Raw genomic sequence first — 18810 nt, 5'->3', positions numbered from 1 at the left:
GGGTGTGCCCCGTGCTGCTCCTGCCCTGGCAGCGCCCGCCTTTCCTGCTGCTCCTTGCACTTTGCCCCTGCTGCGGGCGGGCGGGGCGGGGTGGGGCTCGGTTCCCTACAGGGGGATGAGGCGGGAGTCCCAGGCAGTGGCCCCTGCCTGCCCCACACGGGCTCCCTGCCTCATGTCGTCTCTCTCCCTCCAGCCTGGTGCCACCCTGGCCGCAGCATGGAGCGCTGGGCCTGTCCTCGCCCATCCGGCTCCACCGAGCAGCCGTTGCCTCAGCCCGTGGAGCGCCCAGGGGCCGCCCGTGCCCTGTAGCCCCCTCTGGCCGCTGCGGAGCTGTGCCCGTGGGCATGGAGAGGATGAGCTGGCTCAGCAAGCTACACCCCCGGGCAGCGGGGCACAGGGCCAGCCGCGGCGCCAGTCTGCAGAGCCCCGTGACGGCTGACCCCGAGACCTGCCTCATGGTCTTCAAGAACCACTGGTGCCAGGTGAGGGGGCCCAGCTGGGGGGCTAGAGATGGGGCCTCGGAGGGGTGTGGGGGCGATGCAGGGGGCGGGGGAGAATCGGGGGGAGGAGGGAGACCCGAGGGCCCCCAAGAAGGGGGGGGGCTCCCAGGTGCCAGGGGGGTCTGTCACCGACGCCCAGGATTCGCGCTTGGCCTCTGGAGGGAACCCCCTTCAGTGTGTGTGTGTGTGTGTGGGGGGGGTTAAGCCGTAGGCCCCTCCGCCTCCTGGAGCTGCACCTTTCTGAGCCTCAGCACACCTGTCTCTGCCATGGGCCCCCCAGGAAGTCCCCTCGCTCTGGGCCCCCGGGGCCTCCCCTCCCTGAGGGAATAATGCCCCCCCCGCCCTGATCTCTAGCCCGGAGTGGCTCTCAGCCAGCGTAACACAGGAGAGGTTATTGAGCCCAGCACAGGAAACTCTCCAGGCCTCAGGCCTGGCCAGTCTCAGCACATCTAGGTCTGCCCTGCGTCCAGGGGGGCTCTGCCTGCTTCCCCTCCGGCCCCGAGCCCCGGGATCACCGACCCCACCAGCTCCTCCCCTGGCCTTTGTCCTCCGTCCCAGGTAAACAGCTCACTGTCCCCGCTGGCTGGAACCGGCCGGTCACCGGGCTCCTCTCTCCTCAGCCCTTTGTCCTCCCACTGGCCAGAACCGGCCGACGGCCAAGCTGGGCTGGGCCTCTTAGTCTCCAGGTCACCAGTTGTTAGGGTCCCCCATCTCCAGGCCGTTGTCTGGGGGTCCCGGTGGCCAGGCGAGGTCACACCTGGTCCCCCTGCAACAACAACCCCTCTCCCACCACCTTGTTAAACATGCAGTTCACAGGGAAACTGAGGCACGCAAACGCTATTCATGTCAAACACTACAACAATCCCCACTTGGCCCCAGGCAGCACCTGGCCCGGGGACCACTGCCTGTCCTGCCGGAGCGGTTCTCCCGGGGGCGGGGTGAGGAGAGGTCTCCTGGGCACCCCGGGGCAGGGGGCCCAGCTCCGTCTCCCACCCGCAGAGACAGGGATTTGCCAGGGTACGTCCCCAGGGCCAGCACACTGCCTGTGCTGAGCGAGTGCAGCGCCCGCCTCAGTTTCCCTCTGCGGGGGCTGCCTGGGGGTCGTGACTGGGGCATGAGGCCCATCGGGGCTCTGGGCAGAGCAGCCCGAGACCAGGTGTGGGCAGAGCTCAGGGGAGCCAGGCCCTCGCCACAGAGATCAGTGCCCCGCGCCCAGCATGGGCAGCAACGCTCTCACAGCATCACCCCTGTGTCTTACCCTGCCGTGACAGCAGCCAGACCTTTCCCATCCCACTGGGCAAGAGGGGAAGCTGAGGCACACACAGGACTCCTAACATATTACAACCCCCCTTTGTCCCAGAGGCCCCATCTAAAAGCTGAGGGAAGCCGTGGTGTCACCGTGCCCGGCCCAACTCAGCATTTCAAAAAGCCCCTCGCTCAGTGCGTGCTGCCCCCGCTCACTCAGCCGGTGCTGCCCTCCCCCCTCGCTCAGCACGTGCTGCCCCCCCTCACTCAGCCCTTCCCCCCTCGCTCGGTGTGTGTAGCCCCCTGCGCCCTCTTCCCTCGCTCAGTGCATGCCCCTCCCCGTGCCCTGCCCCCCTGCTCAGCGCGTGCTGCCCTCCCCCCTCGCTCAGCACGTGCTGCCCCCCGTGCTCTCCCCCCTCGCTCAGCGCCTGCTCCCCCCCGCGCCCTCCCCCCTCGCTCAGCGCGTGCCGCACCCTGCCCTGCCCATACAGCGTGTGCCCCCCGCTCAGTGCCTGCTCCCCCCCCGCGCCCTCCCCCCTCGCTCAGCGCCTGCTCCCCCCCGCGCCCTCCCCCCTCGCTCAGCGCGTGCCGCACCCTGCCCTGCCCATACAGCGTGTGCCCCCCGCTCAGTGCCTGCTCCCCCCCGCGCCCTCCCCCCTCGCTCAGCGCGTGCCGCATCCTGCCCTGCCCATACAGCGTGTGCCCCCCGCTCAGTGCCTGCTCCCCCCCCGCGCCCTCCCCCCTCGCTCAGCGCGTGCCGCATCCTGCCCTGCCCATACAGCGTGTGCCCCCCGCTCAGTGCCTGCTCCCCCCCGGCGCCCTCCCCCCTCGCTCAGCGCGTGCCGCACCCTGCCCTGCCCATACAGCGTGTGCCCCCCGCTCAGTGCCTGCTCCCCCCCCGCGCCCTCCCCCCTCGCTCAGCGCGTGCCGCACCCTGCCCTGCCCATACAGCGTGTGCCCCCCCGCTCAGTGCCTGCTCCCCCCCCGCGCCCTCCCCCCTCGCTCAGCGCCTGCTCCCCCCCGCGCCCTCCCCCCCCGCTCAGCGCGTGCCGCACCCTGCCCTGCCCATACAGCGTGTGCCCCCCGCTCAGTGCCTGCTCCCCCCCGCGCCCTCCCCCCTCGCTCAGCGCGTGCCGCACCCTGCCCTGCCCATACAGCGTGTGCCCCCCGCTCAGTGCCTGCTCCCCCCCCGCGCCCTCCCCCCTCGCTCAGCGCGTGCCGCATCCTGCCCTGCCCATACAGCGTGTGCCCCCCCGCTCAGTGCCTGCTCCCCCCCCGCGCCCTCCCCCCTCGCTCAGCGCGTGCCGCATCCTGCCCTGCCCATACAGCGTGTGCCCCCCGCTCAGTGCCTGCTCCCCCCCCGCGCCCTCCCCCCTCGCTCAGCGCGTGCCGCATCCTGCCCTGCCCATACAGCGTGTGCCCCCCCGCTCAGTGCCTGCTCCCCCCCCGCGCCCTCCCCCCTCGCTCAGCGCGTGCCGCATCCTGCCCTGCCCATACAGCGTGTGCCCCCCGCTCAGTGCCTGCTCCCCCCCCGCGCCCTCCCCCCCCGCTCAGTGCCTGCTCCCCCCCCGCGCCCTCCCCCCTCGCTCAGCGCGTGCCGCATCCTGCCCTGCCCATACAGCGTGTGCCCCCCGCTCAGTGCCTGCTCCCCCCCGCGCCCTCCCCCCTCGCTCAGCGCGTGCCGCATCCTGCCCTGCCCATACAGCGTGTGCCCCCCCGCTCAGTGCCTGCTCCCCCCCGCGCCCTCCCCCCTCGCTCAGCGCGTGCTGCACCCTGCCCTGCCCATACAGCGTGTGCCCCCCCGCTCAGTGCCTGCTCCCCCCCGCGCCCTCCCCCCTCGCTCAGCGCGTGCTGCATCCTGCCCTGCCCATACAGCGTGTGCCCCCCCGCTCAGTGCCTGCTCCCCCCCCGCGCCCTCCCCCCTCGCTCAGCGCGTGCCGCATCCTGCCCTGCCCATACAGCGTGTGCCCCCCGCTCAGTGCCTGCTGCTGTCTCCCCAGGTGCTGAGGATCCTGGAGAAGCGGGGCCCCAAGCCGGGCCCGGGCCCGGGCACGGCGGACGACGCGAGCGCCGTGCGGAACAACACCTACCAGATGCTGACGCTGCTGGCGGAGGAGCGGGCGGGCGCCGGGGCGGGCGCCGGGGCGGGCGCGGGGCCCATCCTGCAGCTGGTGCTGGCGGAGAACCTGCTCGAGCGCCTCCTGCACTGGCACCTGCAGCGGGACAGCGGCGAGGAGCAGCGGGCGGAGCAGCTGAAGCTCTACGAGATGCTGATCAGCCAGAGCCACCAGCCCCTGCTGCGCCACCCGCCCGTGCGGCGCCCGCTGCTGCGCCTGCTGAGCCTGTGCGCCGAGCCGGCCTCGCCCGCCCTGCAGACCAGCCTGGTGCTGCTGCTCAACCAGCTCTGCGGCTGCGTGGCCAAGGAGCCGGCGCTCCTGGAGCTCTTCTTCCACCGGCCCACGGAGCAGGGCCCCGGCGACCTGCTGCTCTTCTCCCTGCTCGTCCCCTTCATCCACCACGAGGGGCCCACGGGGCAGCAGGCCCGCGACGCCCTGCTGCTGCTCCTGGCCATGGCCGCCAGCAACCACGCCGTGGCCACCTACATCACCGGCAGCTCCTACTTCTGCCCGGTACGGTCCCACGCGGCCCTGCGCCTGGGCTGCTCCCCGGCTGAGCCCACAGGGGGCCCCTCCCGGCCGGAGCCAGCGGGACGGGCCGGCCCCGGGGGCTCCTCCCGACCAGTGCCACCGGAGCCAGCCCCAGGGGCTCCTCCCGGCCAGAGCCAGCGGGACGGGGGCTTGTGCACGCTGTGGCTGACTCCTAGCAGGGGAGCTCCGGGGGGGCTGGCAGGGCACCTCCTCCGGCCCATCACTGCAGCGTCAGTGCCCCCCGGGGCAGGCCACGGAGGCCCACGGAGATGTGGTGACTCAGCCCAGGTCGGGGCCCGGTCCCCCAGCTTCCATCCCGGCTGTGTTCAGTGCGTCCCCCGTTCCCCTGCCCTGCACAGCAGCTGGTGAGCCCGGCCCGGCGTGGGGGACACAGAACGGGGTCCAGCCGAGTGCCCAGCCTGGCCCTGAGCTCACTGCTGGGCGCAGAGTGGCGGGGTGCCAGTGTGTCCCTGCCCAGACGCTGGCCCTGGCCCCTCTCCGCCTGCCTCCCCATGTACTGGGGGATGCGTCTGTCAGGGCAGCGTCTGGCACCAGGTGCCCACTGCTGGGGGCTCTCCCTAACCATCAGCCTTTCGCCGCTCCTGTGCCCCCAGGTCCTCGCCACGGGCCTCAGCGCCCTCTACTCCTCGCTGCCCCGCAAGATCGAGGTGCGGGCGGACGACTGGCACTGCCTGCGCCGTGAGGACTGGATGGGGGTGCCCGCCCTCGTCCTCTTCATGAACTCGCTAGAGTTCTGCAACGCCGTCATCCAGGTGGGCAGGCCACAGCCCGCGGGCGCCCGCCTCAGCCAGCCCTGGCCAGCCCTGTGCCCACCCCGAGATCCCCTTCCCGGCCGGGGGCTGCCCAGCACCGTGCCCACCTCAGCCAGCCCTGCCCTGCACCGTGCCTGCCCCGAGATCCCCTTCCCGGCCGGGGGCTGACCAGCACCGTGCTCGCCTCAGCCAGCCCTGCCCGGCACCGTGCCCGACTCAGCCAGCCCTGGCCAGCACCGTGCCCACCCCGAGATCCCCTTCCTGGCCGGGGGCTGCCCGGCACCGCGCCCGCCTCAGCCAGCCCTGCCCGGCACCGTGCCTGCCTCAGCCAGCCCTGGCCAGCACCGTGCCCACCTCGAGATCCCCTTCCCGGCCGGGGGCTGCCCAGCACCGTGCCTGCCTCAGCCAGCCCTGCCCGGCACCGTGCCCACCCCGAGATCTCCTTCCCGGCCGGGGGCTGCCCGGCACCGCGCCTGCCTCAGCCAGCCCTGGCCAGCACCGTGCCCACCCCGAGATCCCCTTCCCGGCCGGGGGCTGCCCGGCACCGCGCCCGCCTCAGCCAGCCCTGCCCGGCACCGTGCCCACCCCGAGATCCCCTTCCCGGCCGGGGGCTGTCCGGCACCGCGCCCGCCTCAGCCCATCCTGCCCAGCACCGTGCTCGCCCCGAGATCCCTCCGCCCCACTGCGCCCTTCTTCTGGTGCGGAGCGGAAGCTGTGGCCCAGATCGCAGTGTCTGGCTGCGCTGGGAGGGACCCAGGCGTCCTGCAGCCCCTGCTGTGGCCCGGAGCCCACTCTGAGCTCTGTGCTCCTGCAGGTTGCCCACCCGCTGGTGCAGAAGCAGCTGGTGGATTACGTCCACAACGGCTTCCTGGTGCCCGTGATGGGCCCGGCCCTGCACAAGGTAGGCCCAGAGCTGGGGGGGCTGCTGGCATGGGTAATGCGCCCCACTCTTGCCTGACCCCTGGGGGCTTCTGGCCCCCCGGCCTGGCTCAGCTGCTGCAGGGGGGGTCTCCGGCAGCCGAGCCCTGCGGCGGGGGTGGGGGGTGTCCCTGGCGGCCGAGCCCTGTGGCTGGGGGGGGGGGGGGGGAGATTCTGGGCGGCCGAGCCCTGCGGCTGGGGCGGGGGGGGGGGGGAATTCTGGGTGGCCGAGCCCTGCGGCTGGGGGGGTTGTCCCAGGCGGATTCTGGGCGGCCGAGCCCTGCGGCTGGGGGGGGGGGGGGATTCTGGGCGGCCGAGCCCTGCGGCTGGGGGGGGGGGGGATTCTGGGCGGCTGAGCCCTGCGGCTGGTGGTGGTGGTGGGGGGGGGGGGGGGGCGGTGGGGATTCTGGGCGGCCGAGCCCTGCGGCTGGGGGGGGTTGTCCCAGGCGGCCGAGCCCTGCGGCGGGGGTGTCCCCGGCGGCTGAGGGGGGTCCCGGCAGTGTGGCTGAGCGGCTGTCCCGCAGACGGCGGTGGAGGAGCTGATGGCCAGCACGGCGTATCTGGAGCTGTTCCTGCGCAGCGTCAGCGACCCGGCCCTGCTCCAAACCTTCCTGCGCTTCATCCTGCTGCACCGGCACGACCACAGCACCATCCTCGACACGCTCGTCGCCCGCATCGCCGCCAACTCCCGGGTACGGCCCCCAGCTCCCGGGGACGGGCCCCCAGCTCCCGCGTAGGGCCCCAGCTCCCGTGTAGGGCCCCCAGCTCCCGGGAACGGGCCCCAGCTCCCGCGTATGGGCCCCAGCTCCCAGGGACAGGTTCCCAGCTCCCAAGGACGGGTCCCCAGCACCTCTCAGCTCCCGGAGATAGGCCCCCCAGCTCCCTCCAGCTCCTGGGGATGGGCCCCCAGCTCCCGGGTAGAGGCTCGCAGCTTACCTCAGCTCCTGGGGACGGGCCCTGCCCTTCCCCCAGCTCCCTGGTTCGGGGTTCCAGGGGCCTGTCCCCCCAAGTGCTCAGCTCCCCCGGGGGCCGTGCCGAGGGGCCGGAGCTGGCCACGGTGCTGCCCCGCTGCTAGTGCTGGCAAGCGCTAGGAGCCAGCCTGGGCCGCCTAGTGCCTGCCATGGGGCCCGGCCCCCTGCCTGCCTAACCCCTCCCTCTCCCCCCAGCTCTGCCTGGTGTCTCTGAGTCTCTTCCGCACGCTGCTGAACCTGAACTGCGAGGACGTGATGCTGCAGCTGGTGCTCAGGTGAGCCGGCGGCTGCGTCCTGCCTTCCAGCCGGGAGCCCTGCCCCGCTTTGCCTCTTTCCCTGTCTGCCGGGGAGGGCCTAGAGCGGAGGCTCTCCATCCGCGCCATGGCTCCTGGCTGGCCCGTGTTGGGCCCCGAGGGCTGCCGGAGCAGATCCTGGCCCCGGCTGCTTCCTCCCAAAGCCAACAGGCCCCGGGCCCCCCTCGCTAGCCGGCCCGGCTGTCAGGGTGCGCCTTCCCCTGCCCAGGCCCGGAGCACCAAGGGGCTGGCGTGGGGCTGGGGCTGGCAGGAGGGGGGAGGAGCTGCCCCGGGGCTGGTGGCCGGCGTGTCCCGGGGATGTGCAGCAGGCACAGCCAGTTCCCAGTGACGCAGGGGGCAGTGTCCATCTGAGCAGGGCCTGGAGCTGGCTGAGGCTGGGGGCCCTGGAGAGCCCCCCAAGCTCCTGCAGGAGCCCCGAGCCCCTCCGGGCTGGGGACAGGGCTGGGGGCGCGTCACCCGCGGGGCCCCGGAGGGGAAGCTTGGAGCACACCGCCCCCTAGCGCCCGCTCCTGGCATGGCTCTGCTCTGGCTGCCCACACAGCCCGGGAACAGCGGGCGCCTGCCCCCCAGTGGGCTGAGAGCGGGGCCTGGGCAAGCCCTGGTGGGACGGCCTGGTGTGACCGGGCTGCTCCACTGCCCCCAGGTACCTGATCCCCTGCAGCCACGTCATGCTGAGCCAGAGGCGGGCGGTGAAGGACCTGGACATCTACGGCAAGACGGCCGCCAAGTTCCTGTCGCTGATCCCGCGCTGCTGCCGGGCTGAGAGCCTGCCCGCGCCCGACCGGGAGGAGCACGCCACCTGGGCCAAAGGTGGGCCGGCCCCTGGTGCCCGCGGGGAAGGGGGCCCTTGGTGTGGTCTCTGGGGGTGTCCAAGCGGTGGCTGTTGGGGGCTGGCCCGCAGGAGTCAGGCCGGCGGGAGGTGCCCACCTGGGAGATGGGGGCGCTGCTCGGGGTGCCCAGCGGTGAGCTCCGTGGGCAGGTCTCCATTTCCCCCGCCCTCCCCCCCCCGGGGCTGGGGCGCTCTGGGGCGGGGACCAGGCCTGCGGTAACGCTCCCTCTCGGCTCTCTCCTCGCAGCCCATGGGAGCCCCACCGTGGACACCTCCTCCGTGGTCACCGTGCCCAAGCCCTCCACGCCCTCCCGCCTCGCCTTCTTCATGCGCCAGCAGAGCTGCAGCTCGGAGGCGGGGAGCCCGGCGCCCCGCTCGCCCGGCCTGGCCACGCCCAGCGGGAGCCCCTCCCACCGCCCGGCCCGGTGGGAAGAGGTGGCGGAGCTGGACGGGAACTACTTGGAGTACCTGCGGGATGCTCAGCTCAGCGTGGAGCAGTGTGTGCTGGCCTGCCGCATCTGGTCAGCCCCCTACGACGGGGAGCGGCCGAGCACCGGCCCCCCCGGCCCCGCCACCCCGCGCACTAAGAAGAGGGGCCTGCCAGAGGAGGGCGGGGGGCCGGCCGGGGCCCCCAGCAGCAGTGAGCCCAGCGCCGGCCCCCCCATGCCCGACGTCGAGGACTCGGCCCCCCTCCTGAACGGGGCCCCCGGGGCGGAACCGAGCCGGCCCAGCAGGCCGGATGGGGACGTGGTGGTGAAGAAGGTGCGCCGGGGCCCCCCCTCCGCCGGCTCGGAGCGGGAGCAGAGGGGGCTCAAGGCCCAGGCGGAGAACGGCTCCCCCACCGCCCCGGCCCCGGCCTGGGAGCAGCCGTCCGTGGACTCCCTGATCGACGAGCTGCTGGCCCGGGCGCCCAGCGAGCCCAACGGCTCCAGCCTGAGCATCGAGAGCTTCTCGCGGGAGCTACGAGAGCTGGAGGCTGAGCTGCAGAGTGGGGCTGGGCAGCCCCCCGCCTCGCCTGCCGGGCCCCTCTCCCGGGAGGAGGAGGAGGAGGCTGACGAGAGGTTCGCCGAGCACCCGGCTCCGCTCGTCTCTGGGGGGGCCCCAGCGCAGCCCCGGCCACCGGAGCCCCTGGCCCAGCTTGTCAGCAGCCCCCTGCGTGCCCCGGGGCAGCCGCCCAGCCAGCCCTTCACAGGTGAGTGTGGGCGGGGCAGCATCCCGGGTCCCAGCGCCGGCGCCAGAGCCTGGCTAATGGCCTGCGATGGACCTGTCCCCTCTAGGGGCGCCGGCTCCCATCCGGGCCAGGGCAGGGACTGGCTGGGTTGGGGGGGGTGGGGTATGGGGACATGGGGCCTGTTGAGAGGAGGAAGGGTAAGTGGGGGGCTGGAGGACGAAAGGGCGGGACGGGCTGGAGCGTCCAGTGGGCAGGGTGTGGGCTGGGGTGGGGTGGGGGGCCAGTGCCCCAGTGAGCAGGGCAGGGTGGGGGGCCAGGGGCTGGTGGGCAGGGCAGGGGCAAGTTGGCGCCCAGCAGGCAGGGGGAGGATGGCGCCTGGCAGGGGCTTGTGGGCAGGCTGGTGCCCGGCAGGCAGGAGGAGGCGGGGGCTGGTGGGCAGGGGGAGGCGGGGGCTGATGGGCAGGGCAGGGTGGAGGCTGGTGTAATGATGCAGTTCTGGCGGGACCCAACTGAGCGTGCCAATGCAGGACCAATCGCTCAGAGCAGGGCTTGCAGTCAGCCCCAGGCTGGGGTCCTTTGCACACCCAGGCACCAAACCAGACAGACCAGAGAGGACGTCGGTCTCACCCCACTGGCTAACCACAAGTCACACAAGCAATTCCCTCAGACACTCCAGTTTCCCAGTATCACCACCAGGGCCACTTGTTATGGGGACAAATGGTTGTGAAAACCAAGCCCCCATTAAAAGAAAAAAGGTTCTCCCGATCCCAAAGGACCAAGTCCCAGACCCAGGTCAATATACAAATCAGATCTTACCCACAAATCACGCTGTTGCCAATCCTTTAGAGTCTAAAATCTAAAGGTTTATTCATAAAGGGAAAAAGATCTAGATGAGAGCCAGAATTGGTTAAATGGAATCAGTTACATACAGTAATGGCAAAGTTCTTGGTTCAGGCTTGTAGCAGCGATAGAATAAACTGCAGGTTCAAATCAAGTCTCTGGAACATCCCCAGCTGGGATGGGTCCTCAGTCCTTTGTTCAGAGGTTCAGCTTGTAGCAAAGTTCCTCCAGGGGTCAGAAGCAGGATTGAAGACAAGATGGAGGAGATGCAGCAGCTTTTTATAGTCTCTTGCCATGTGGCCTCTGCTTTCTTTGTCCCAAAGACAATCATTCCAGCACGTGGCATGGAAAAGCCTCCAAGTTCTGTCCATAGGCATGTCCCTGCCTTGCTGAGTACAAGGGTATCTGCCTTCTCTCAGTGGGTCAGTTGTAGCTGATGGTCCTTAATGGGCCATCAAGCAGGCTAGGCAGACCTGACACCAACTTGTCTGGGGTGTCACCCAGAAGCACAGCACAAGTTTGAACTACAGAGAGTCTAGAGCCAATACTTATAACTTTAAATACAAAAATGATACACGCACACAGATCGCATAATCATAACCAGCAAACCAGAACCTCCTCATAGGCACCGTACTTGATTTCCTTTGGACAAGATTTGGCGCCACTACACGATCTTGGTTGCAACAATGATCTATACGGTCCCAGTTTGTGTCAATAACATGACAGCTGGCACCCGGCAAGCAGGGGGAGGCTGGCGCCCAGCGGGCAGGGGGAGGCTGGCCCCTGGAGGGCAGGGGGAGGCGGGGGCAGGCATGGGGAGGCTGGCACCCAGTGGGTGGCTGGCGCCCGGGGGCCAGGGGCAGGCGGGGGCCCAGGGGGAGGCGGGGTCAGGTGGGGGCCCGGCAGGCAGGGGTCTGGAGCGCATGACTTATGAGGAGAGGCTGAGGGAACTGGGATTGTTTAGTCTCCAGAAGAGAAGAATGAGGGGGGATTTGATAGCTGCTTTCAACTACCTGAGGGGGGGTTCCAAAGAGGATGGAGCTCGGCTGTTCTCAGTAGTGGCAGATGACAGAACAAGGAGCAATGGTCTCAAGTTGCAGTGGGGGAGGTCTAGGTTGGATATTAGGAAACACTATTTCACTAGGAGGGTGGTGAAGCACTGGAATGCGTTACCTAGGGAGGTGGTGGAATCTCCTTCCTTGGAGGTTTTTAAGGCCCGGCTTGACAAAGCCCTGGCTGGGATGATTTAGTTGGTGTTGGTCCTGCTTTGAGCAGGGGGTTGGACTAGATACCTCCTGAGGTCCCTTCCAACCCTGAGATTCTATGATTCTGTGAGGGGGAGGCTGGCACCCGGGGGGCAGGCGGGGGCCCAGCGGGCAGGGGGGGTCAGCCAGGGGCCTGGCGGGCAGGCCCTGGTGACACCGTGCCCCGCGCAGGTCCCTTCGTGGCCGTGCTGCTGGCGAAGCTGGAGAACATGGTGCAGAACTCGCTGTACGTCAACGTGCTGCTGACGGGGCTGGTGGCGCGACTCGCCTGCTACCCGCAGCCCCTGCTCCGCTCTTTCCTGCTCAACACCAACATGGTCTTCCAGCCCAGCGTCAAGTCCCTGCTGCAGGTACCGCCCGGGCACGGCCCCTGCCTGCTCTCGGGGTCCTGGGGTCCCTACTGGGCCTCGCAGCTCGGTGGCAGGGCAGTGACCTGTGGGTGGGGGACACCCAGATTGCTGGGGGGTCGCAGGGCTTGGGGCTGAGCCAGTGGGGAGCCCCTGCCCAGGGCTGCAGGTTCTGGGGTCCCCGTATGCTGCCCCTTGGCATCCCCGCAGCCTGGCCTGGCACAAGCCGTCGCTGGGGTCCCCTGCCTGGGCACTGAGCCACCTGCCTTGCAGGTCCTGGGCTCGGTGAAGAACAAGATCGAGAGCTTCGCCGCCAGACAGGATGACTTCCCCACCCTGCTCTTCAAAGCCCGCAAGTACCTGCTCGCCCGCGGCCAGCTGGACTGGGCCGACGCCCCCAATGCCGCGCCGGCCCTGCGCCGCTCGGAGACGCTGGGTAGGGCCGGGGCACGGGGGGGAGGTAGGTGGGGGGCTGCCACCTGCTTCGGGCCCGCCTGGCACCGCGCTCGGGCTGTATGTAGCAGGGCTGCCAAGCTCACCCTGCCCCCGGCCACTGAGCCAGCCCACCCCTGTGGGCACAGGGTTCCCTGGTGTGACCGTTCTCCCGGCCCGGCGCCCTCACCCAGCTCCCCCGCCCCGGCTTGCCCGGCTCCCCCAGCATCAGCCCCCTCCGGGTCACACTCGCTGGGGTCAGCCCCTCGGCTCCCCCCCAGGGACCGACCCTCGGAGCCCCCAGCCCCCGCGGCACGCCGGGATCCCCCTCAGCGAGTCCCCCTGGTGGGAGCCCGGCGGGAGACTTGTCCCCAAAGGGAGCCAGGCACCCCCCTGCCTGACTCTGCAGTGACTCTGCCGGCGGGAACAGCAGGGGGGTGCCAGGGGGTCTGGACCCAGCGAGAGAGTCCTGGGTTCCCACCAGGTCAGATCAGAGCCCAGAGCCCCCCGGCCCCTCTGTAACCCCCCTCCAGGAGCGTGTCCAGCTGACCCCGCTCTCTGCCCCCCGCAGAGCCGGGCCCGGCTCACCCTGCGCTCTGCCCCCCCGGGAGCCGGGCCCGGCTCACTCCCCGCTCTCTGCCCGCAGTGAAGAGCCGCAAGCCGTCCATCGGGGAGCTGATTCTGCGGCACGCCAACAGCCCGACGCGGGCGCGGCAGGCGGCCCAGCTGGCGCTGCAGCAGGTGCGGGAGGCGCCGGCAGGCGCGGAGAAGCAGAGCGAGGCGCTGCGGGTGAGGAACGCCGTGTACTGCGCCGTCATCTTCAGCGAGTTCCTCAAGGAGCTGGCGGCCATCGCCCAGGCCCATGCGGTCACCTCGCCCTTCCTGCTGGAGCCCGAGGAGTGAGGGCGCCCGCCGGCCCCGGCCCCCGCTGGCCGGGACTTGCCGTTTTAACCTGCCCTCGGGACACGGACCTTAATTTATTGGGGGGGCGGGGGGGCTGCACTGCGGATAAAGGAGAGTGTCCCTCTGCCTGGTGTGTGTTTGTGTGTGCAGGGCCCCCGCCCCTCCGGGCTGCCCCCTGCTTCCCCCCCGCTGCCCTGCCCCATGGGCTGCCCCCTGTCCCACGGGCTTCCTCCCACTGCCCCCACAACCCCCTGCTGCAGGCTGCCCCCCGTCTACCTCCACGACCACCGCCCAGCGGGCTGCCCTGCCCCCCGTCTACCCCCACACCCTCCTGCCCTTTGGCTGCCTCCACGACCCCCTGCCCCCAGGCTGCCCCATGGTCCCCTGCCCCACCTGGCAGCTTAGAAAGGGGCCCAGCAGAGCGGCAGGGACATTGGGGGTCTGGACCCTGCCGGGCAGCGGGGGGTGCTCTGTGCCCAGGCCTGCTCACCCAGTGAAGGCTGAGGGGCGCTGGGTCACCGGCTGTGCCAGGCCAAGGGAGAATGCGGCACCGTGGTCAGCCCCCTCCCCCCCACCCTGTGCCAAGGCGCCTGGCTGGGCCCTGCGCCACCGGCCATGTGCTTCCTGCCTCAGGCCTTCGCTCCCCCAGGGGCTCCGGATGCCTGGGTTCTCGCTCTAGGCCCTTGGGCAGGGCCCTTCCCCCTCGGAGCCTCCGCCCCCCCTGCTGCAATGGGCGACCCCCTCAGGCTGGGCTCCCCATGTACCAGCCTGGCCGCGGGCACCGGGCTCAGCCGGCGTGTCCCGGGGGGGGTGCTGCCCCCAGCTTGGGCAAGGGGCCTGTGGGCAGCGCAGGGCAACGAGGGCCGTGGGCTCAGCTGGGGCAGCCCCAGGGTGGCACCGGGCCCTGCCCCGCAGCTGGGGCCGAGGGGGGGCTGCCATGCAGGGAGCAAAGGGCCTGGCCTGAGGGAGCTGCCGCCAGCAGCACCTTGCGGCTGTCGGGGGAGGACACTGCCCTGGGCCCTGTCCTGCCCTCCCCTGGGGCCTGCCCTGGGTTCTGCACTGCCCTGCCCTGGGGCCTGCCCTGGGCCCTGCCCTGCCCTCCCCTGGGGCCTGGCCTGGGTTCTGCCCTGCCCTGGGCCCTGTCCTGCCCTCCCCTGGGGCCTGCCCTGGGGCCCTGCCCTGGGACCTGCTCTGCCCTCCCCTGGGGCCTGCCCTGGGCCCTGCCCTGCCCTGGGACCTGCTCTGCCCTCCCCTGGGGCCTGCCCTGGGCCCTGCCCTGCCCTGGGACCTGCTCTGCCTTCCCCTGGGGCCTGGCCTGGGTTCTGCCCTGCCCTGGGGCCCTGCCCTGGGACCTGCTCTGCCTTCCCCTGGGGCCTGCCCTGGGACCTGCTTTGCCCTCCCCTGGGGCCTGCCCTGCCCTGCCCTCCCCTGGGGCCTGGCCTGGGTTCTGCCCTGCCCTGGGGCCCTGCCCTGGGACCTGCTCTGCCTTCCCCTGGGGCCTGCCCTGGGACCTGCTTTGCCCTCCCCTGGGGCCTGCCCTGCCCTGCCCTCCCCTGGGGCCTGGCCTGGGTTCTGCCCTGCCCTGGGGCCCTGCCCTGGGGCCCTGCCCTGGGACCTGCTCTGCCTTCCCCTAGGCCCTGCCCTGCCCTGGGACCTGCTCTGCCCTCCCCCGGGGCCTGCCCTGGGCCCTGCCCTGCCCTGGGACCTGCTCTGCCCTCCCCTGGGGCCTGGCCTTGGCCCTGCCCTGCCCTGGGCCCTGTCCTGCCCTCCCCTGGGGCCTGCCCTGCCCTGGGACCTGCTCTGCCTTCCCCTGGGGCGTGGCCTGGGTTCTGCCCTGCCCTGGGGCCCTGCCCTGGGACCTGCTCCGCCTTCCCCTGGGGCCTGCCCTGGGACCTGCTCTGCCCTCCCCTGGGGCCTGCCCTGGGCCCTGCCCTGGGGCCTGCCCTGCCCTCCCCTGGGTTCTGTCCTGCCCTGCCCTCCCCTGGGGCCTGCCCTGGGTTCTGCACTGCCCTGCCCTGGGGCCTGCCCTGCCCTCCCCTGGGGCCTGCCCTGGGCCCTGCCCTGCCCTCCCCTGGGTTCTGCCCTGCCCTGGGCCCTGTCCTGCCCTCCCCTGGGGCCTGGCCTGGGTTCTGCCCTGCCCTGGGGCCCTGCCCTGGGACCTGCTCTGCCCTCCCCTGGGGCCTGCCCTGGGCCCTGCCCTGCCCTGGGACCTGCTCTGGGCCCTGTCCTGCCCTCCCCTGGGGCCTGGCCTGGGTTCTGCCCTGCCCTGGGGCCCTGCCCTGGGACCTGCTCTGCCCTCCCCTGGGGCCTGCCCTGGGCCCTGCCCTCCCCTGGGCCCTGCCCTGCCCTGGGACCTGCTCTGCCTTCCCCTGGGGCTTGCCCTGGGACCTGCTCTGCCCTCCCCTGGGGCCTGCCCTGGGCCCTGCCCTCCCCTGGGGCCTGGCCTGGGTTCTGCCCTGCCCTGCCCTGGGCCCCCAGGACATGCAGACGCCCAGCTGGGTTCAGTGCAGATGCCGTGTTTCATGGCGGGCCGGGGTTCGGGGCCCGGCTCAGCCGTCGCTGTCGGACTCGGCGCTCAGCAGCAGGGGCAGGGACATGGCGTGCCGGTCGGGGTCCCCGCGCCGGAGGGCGGCTGGCTGGGTGCGGTGCCTGGCGAACGGCCACTTCCCTGAGGGCAGAGAGGGGGCTGGCGTTGCAGGGCGCTTGGGGGTCCGTACTGCCCTAGGGCGGGCACTGGCTGGGCGCGCTCCGGCCCAGAGCTGAGGAGAGCCAAGCCAGGCTGCGAGCCGGACCCTGCCGGGGCTCCCCGAGACCCCCAGAATCCCCCGCCCCTGGGCTGCCCTAAATAACCCCGTGCTCCCCACCCCCCCAAGCCAGGCGACCCCCGGGGCCGGGCTCAGTCCAGTGCTGCCTGCCCCGGAGTGAGGGCCAAGTCTGGGGCTGGTCCTAAGCTCCCCATGGCCCCCAGTGCCCCATGGGCCCCCCAGTGCCCCCAGCCCCCCATGGGCCTTCCAGTGCCCATGGCTCCCAGTGCCCCCAGCCCCCCATGGGCCCCCCAGTGCCCCCAGCCCCCCAGTGCCCATGGCCCCCAGCCCCCCATGGGCCCTCCAGTGCCCATGGCCCCCAGTGCCCCCAGCCCCCCCATGGGCCCCCTAGTGCCCATGGCCCTCACCCAGGCCCGGTTACCTGTCCCCCAGTAGTGGCCAAGGCTGAGGCTGGCCCTACGATCCCCATGGCCCCCAGTGCCCCCAGCCCCCCATGGGCCCCCCAGTGCCCATGGCCCCCAGTGCCCCCAGTCCCCCATGGGCCCCCCAGTGCCCATGGCCCTCACCCAGGCCCGGTTACCTGTCCCCCAGTAGTGGCCAAGGCTGAGGCTGGCCCTACGATCCCCATGGCCCCCAGCCCCCCATGGGCCCCCCAGTGCCCATGGCCCCCAGTGCCCCCAGTCCCCCATGGGCCCCCCAGTGCCCATGGCCCCCACCCAGGCCCGGTTACCTGTCCCCCAGTAGTGGCCATGGCTGGGGCTGGCCCTACGAGCCCCGTGCCCCTCCCCCCCCCCGAGGCCAACGGACCCCCAGCCCGTTACCTGTCCTGGCGGCCCTGCGGAAGGGGCTCCAGCCCTCGGGGCTGCTCTTGCTCTCGGCGGGAGGGGCCGGGGGCTCCGGCGCGGGCAGCTTGAGCCAGGCGGCCCTGGTGGGCAGCGCGGGCCCCAGGGGTTTCTGGGGGCCGAGGAGGCCGCGGGGGCCGAGGGCGAACTTGAGGCAGCAGAAGGCGAGGGGCCGGGGCCCCGGCAGGCGCAGGGTGCGCTGGCATTGCCCCCGCCTGACGGCCAGCGCCAGCCCGCCGCAGTAGAAGACCTCATGCAGGAGGTAGAGGCTGCGCAGGCCGCGGAGCCAGGGCAGGTCGGGGCGCAGGGCCAGCTGGCCGGGGCGCAGGGCCAGGAAGGCCACCTTCTTGTGCACGCTGGCCAGCTGCAGCTGGATGTGGCAGGGGGCGCCCGCCACCAGCCGCGTCTCCTCGTAGTGCGCCTCGCCCCGCGCCCTGTATTCCCGCGTGCAGCACGCCAGCGCCCCCAGCTCCAGCCCCTGCTGCACCAGCTGCGCCAGCGCCCCCACCGGCACCAGGGGCCGCGCCCGCCCCAGCAGCCGCCGCGCCCGGCCCGGCTTCCTCACCAGCACGCTCAGCAGGTCGTAGGCCGCTGCGTCCTCCAGGAAGGGCACGGGCACCGCGGCAGGGCCAAAGCGCTCCTCGACCACCTGCCGGGATGGCGCCGGTTGGAGGGGCTGGGGACGGGGACCCCTCGTGGGCCACCGAGCCACGCGCAGCCCGAAGGATGAATGGCTGGACCCCCTCGCCCGGCCCAGAGCCGTGGCCCCTCTGGGGTGGGGCAGGGGGGCTGGTTCTATGGGGACCCCACAGCCAGTGGTGAAATGTGACTGGCTCTGGTGTAGCGTGCACAGGCTGCTTATATAGGGACCCCTGGCCCGGCCTGGAGATGCGGCTGGCTCTGGGATGGGGCATGGGGGCTGGTTATACGGGGACCCCTGGCTCGGCCCGGAGATGCGGCTGGCTCTGGCGTGGGGCACGGGGGGCTGGTTATATGGGGACTCCTGGCCCAGCACTGAGATGCAGCTGGCTCTGGGGTGGGGCACGGGGGCTGGTTATGACCCCTGGCCCAGCCCGGAGATGTGGCTGGCTCTGGGGTGGGGCACGGGAGCTGGTTATACGGGACCCCTGCCCTGGCCTGGAGATTCGGCTAGCTCTGGGGTGGGGCACGGGAGCTGGTTATGACCCCTGGCCCAGCCCGGAGATGCGGCTGGCTCTGGGGTGGGGCACGGGGGGCTGGTTATACGGGGACCCCTGGCCTGGCCCGGAGATGCGGCTGGCTCTGGGGTGTGCCCCCAGCACCACAGTGGTGCTCTGCCCTCAGTGCACCTCAGGGGCTCCCTTCCCAGCACCTTGCACCCTTGGTCTGGGCTCCCCCCGGGCTGGACGTGGGGCTGGGCATGTGACCCCCCCCCAGGCAGAACCTGGGCTGTGGCCCCCGCCAGCCATGCCCCCACCTTGTCTCTGATCAGCGCCCAGTTGGCATCGGCCTCCCCGATCTCCAGCGCCGAGGCCCCGCTGTCCGTCATGGTGGGGGGCCGGGCGTGGGGCTGCACTGGCCCTGCCCGGAGAGCCCAGGTCTGGGCCCCAGCTGGGTGTGGGGCCAGGCTGTGAGGTCACAAAGCGCTGCTAGCTCCATCACCCCCTCCCCCCCTGCCTCAGGGCACTGCCAGGGGGCGCCCCCTGTGGGGGGACGTGGCTGGTGCCCTGGGCAGGGAGGGGGGGGTCAGACCCTGCTCTGCGCCCCGCTCTGGCCCTGTGCGGCCGGGGACCTGGGGGTGGGGAGTTCCACAGGCCACTGGGGCAGCGGGGGGGGGGGGGGGCAGGCTCCTGGCCCCCGTTGGTGCAGGCCGGTCAGCACAGGGGCCACAGTCCCATGGCCCGGGGCAGGCAGGGTCACTGGGTCCCCGCTCCCGCACCATGGCACTACTGTGGGGGTGGGGCACAGCAGGTTGGGGGCAGGAAGGGAGGGAGCCGGGGGGGGGGAAGTTCCGGGGGGGGGGGGGCCTGCCGCTCAGCAGAGCATTTAACGTTGCTGTGGCAGGAGC

The 18810-nt window shown here is 71.8% G+C and overlaps 2 protein-coding genes across 2 annotated transcripts; one reads left to right on the top strand and one right to left on the bottom strand.

Annotated features, from left to right (window-relative positions):
* The first annotated feature begins 344 nt into the window (after positions 1-344).
* FHIP1B (FHF complex subunit HOOK interacting protein 1B) lies at positions 345-13272 on the top strand. The gene is made up of 11 exons (XM_065411543.1): positions 345-482; positions 3746-4375; positions 5008-5166; positions 5981-6067; positions 6609-6776; positions 7251-7330; positions 8013-8179; positions 8446-9390; positions 11646-11824; positions 12095-12257; positions 12900-13272. The coding sequence occupies exons 1-11, from the start codon at positions 345-347 to the stop codon at positions 13154-13156; spliced, it is 2973 nt and encodes a 990-aa protein (XP_065267615.1). The 3' UTR covers positions 13157-13272.
* Positions 13273-15705: 2433 nt separating this feature from the next.
* Positions 15706-18291, bottom strand: C1H11orf42 (chromosome 1 C11orf42 homolog). Its single transcript, XM_065398770.1, has 3 exons — positions 18220-18291; positions 16743-17412; positions 15706-15824 (listed from the first exon to the last, which is right to left on the bottom strand). Exons 1-3 carry the CDS (start codon positions 18289-18291, stop codon positions 15706-15708), a joined length of 861 nt encoding a protein of 286 aa, XP_065254842.1.
* Positions 18292-18810: the final 519 nt, after the last annotated feature.

The sequence above is a fragment of the Emys orbicularis genome, chromosome 1 (genome assembly GCF_028017835.1).
Source record: "Emys orbicularis isolate rEmyOrb1 chromosome 1, rEmyOrb1.hap1, whole genome shotgun sequence".
In the NCBI taxonomy this organism is placed as follows: domain Eukaryota; kingdom Metazoa; phylum Chordata; order Testudines; family Emydidae; genus Emys; species Emys orbicularis.
The sequence above is the reverse complement of the archived record's forward strand: the minus strand, read 5'-3'. Positions and strand labels throughout refer to the sequence as shown.

Coding starts and splice junctions, on each gene's coding strand:
- FHIP1B (XM_065411543.1), top strand. CDS start 345: ATGGAGAGGATGAGCTGGCTCAGCAAGCTACACCCCCGGGCAGCGGGG. Junction 4,376..5,007: donor GCAGCTCCTACTTCTGCCCG/GTACGGTCCCAC, acceptor CTGTGCCCCCAG/GTCCTCGCCACGGGCCTCAG. Junction 7,331..8,012: donor ATGCTGCAGCTGGTGCTCAG/GTGAGCCGGCGG, acceptor CACTGCCCCCAG/GTACCTGATCCCCTGCAGCC.
- C1H11orf42 (XM_065398770.1), bottom strand. CDS start 18,291: ATGACGGACAGCGGGGCCTCGGCGCTGGAGATCGGGGAGGCCGATGCC. Junction 17,413..18,219: donor GGGCGCTGATCAGAGACAAG/GTGGGGGCATGG, acceptor CCATCCCGGCAG/GTGGTCGAGGAGCGCTTTGG. Junction 15,825..16,742: donor CCGCAGGGCCGCCAGGACAG/GTAACGGGCTGG, acceptor CTCTGCCCTCAG/GGAAGTGGCCGTTCGCCAGG.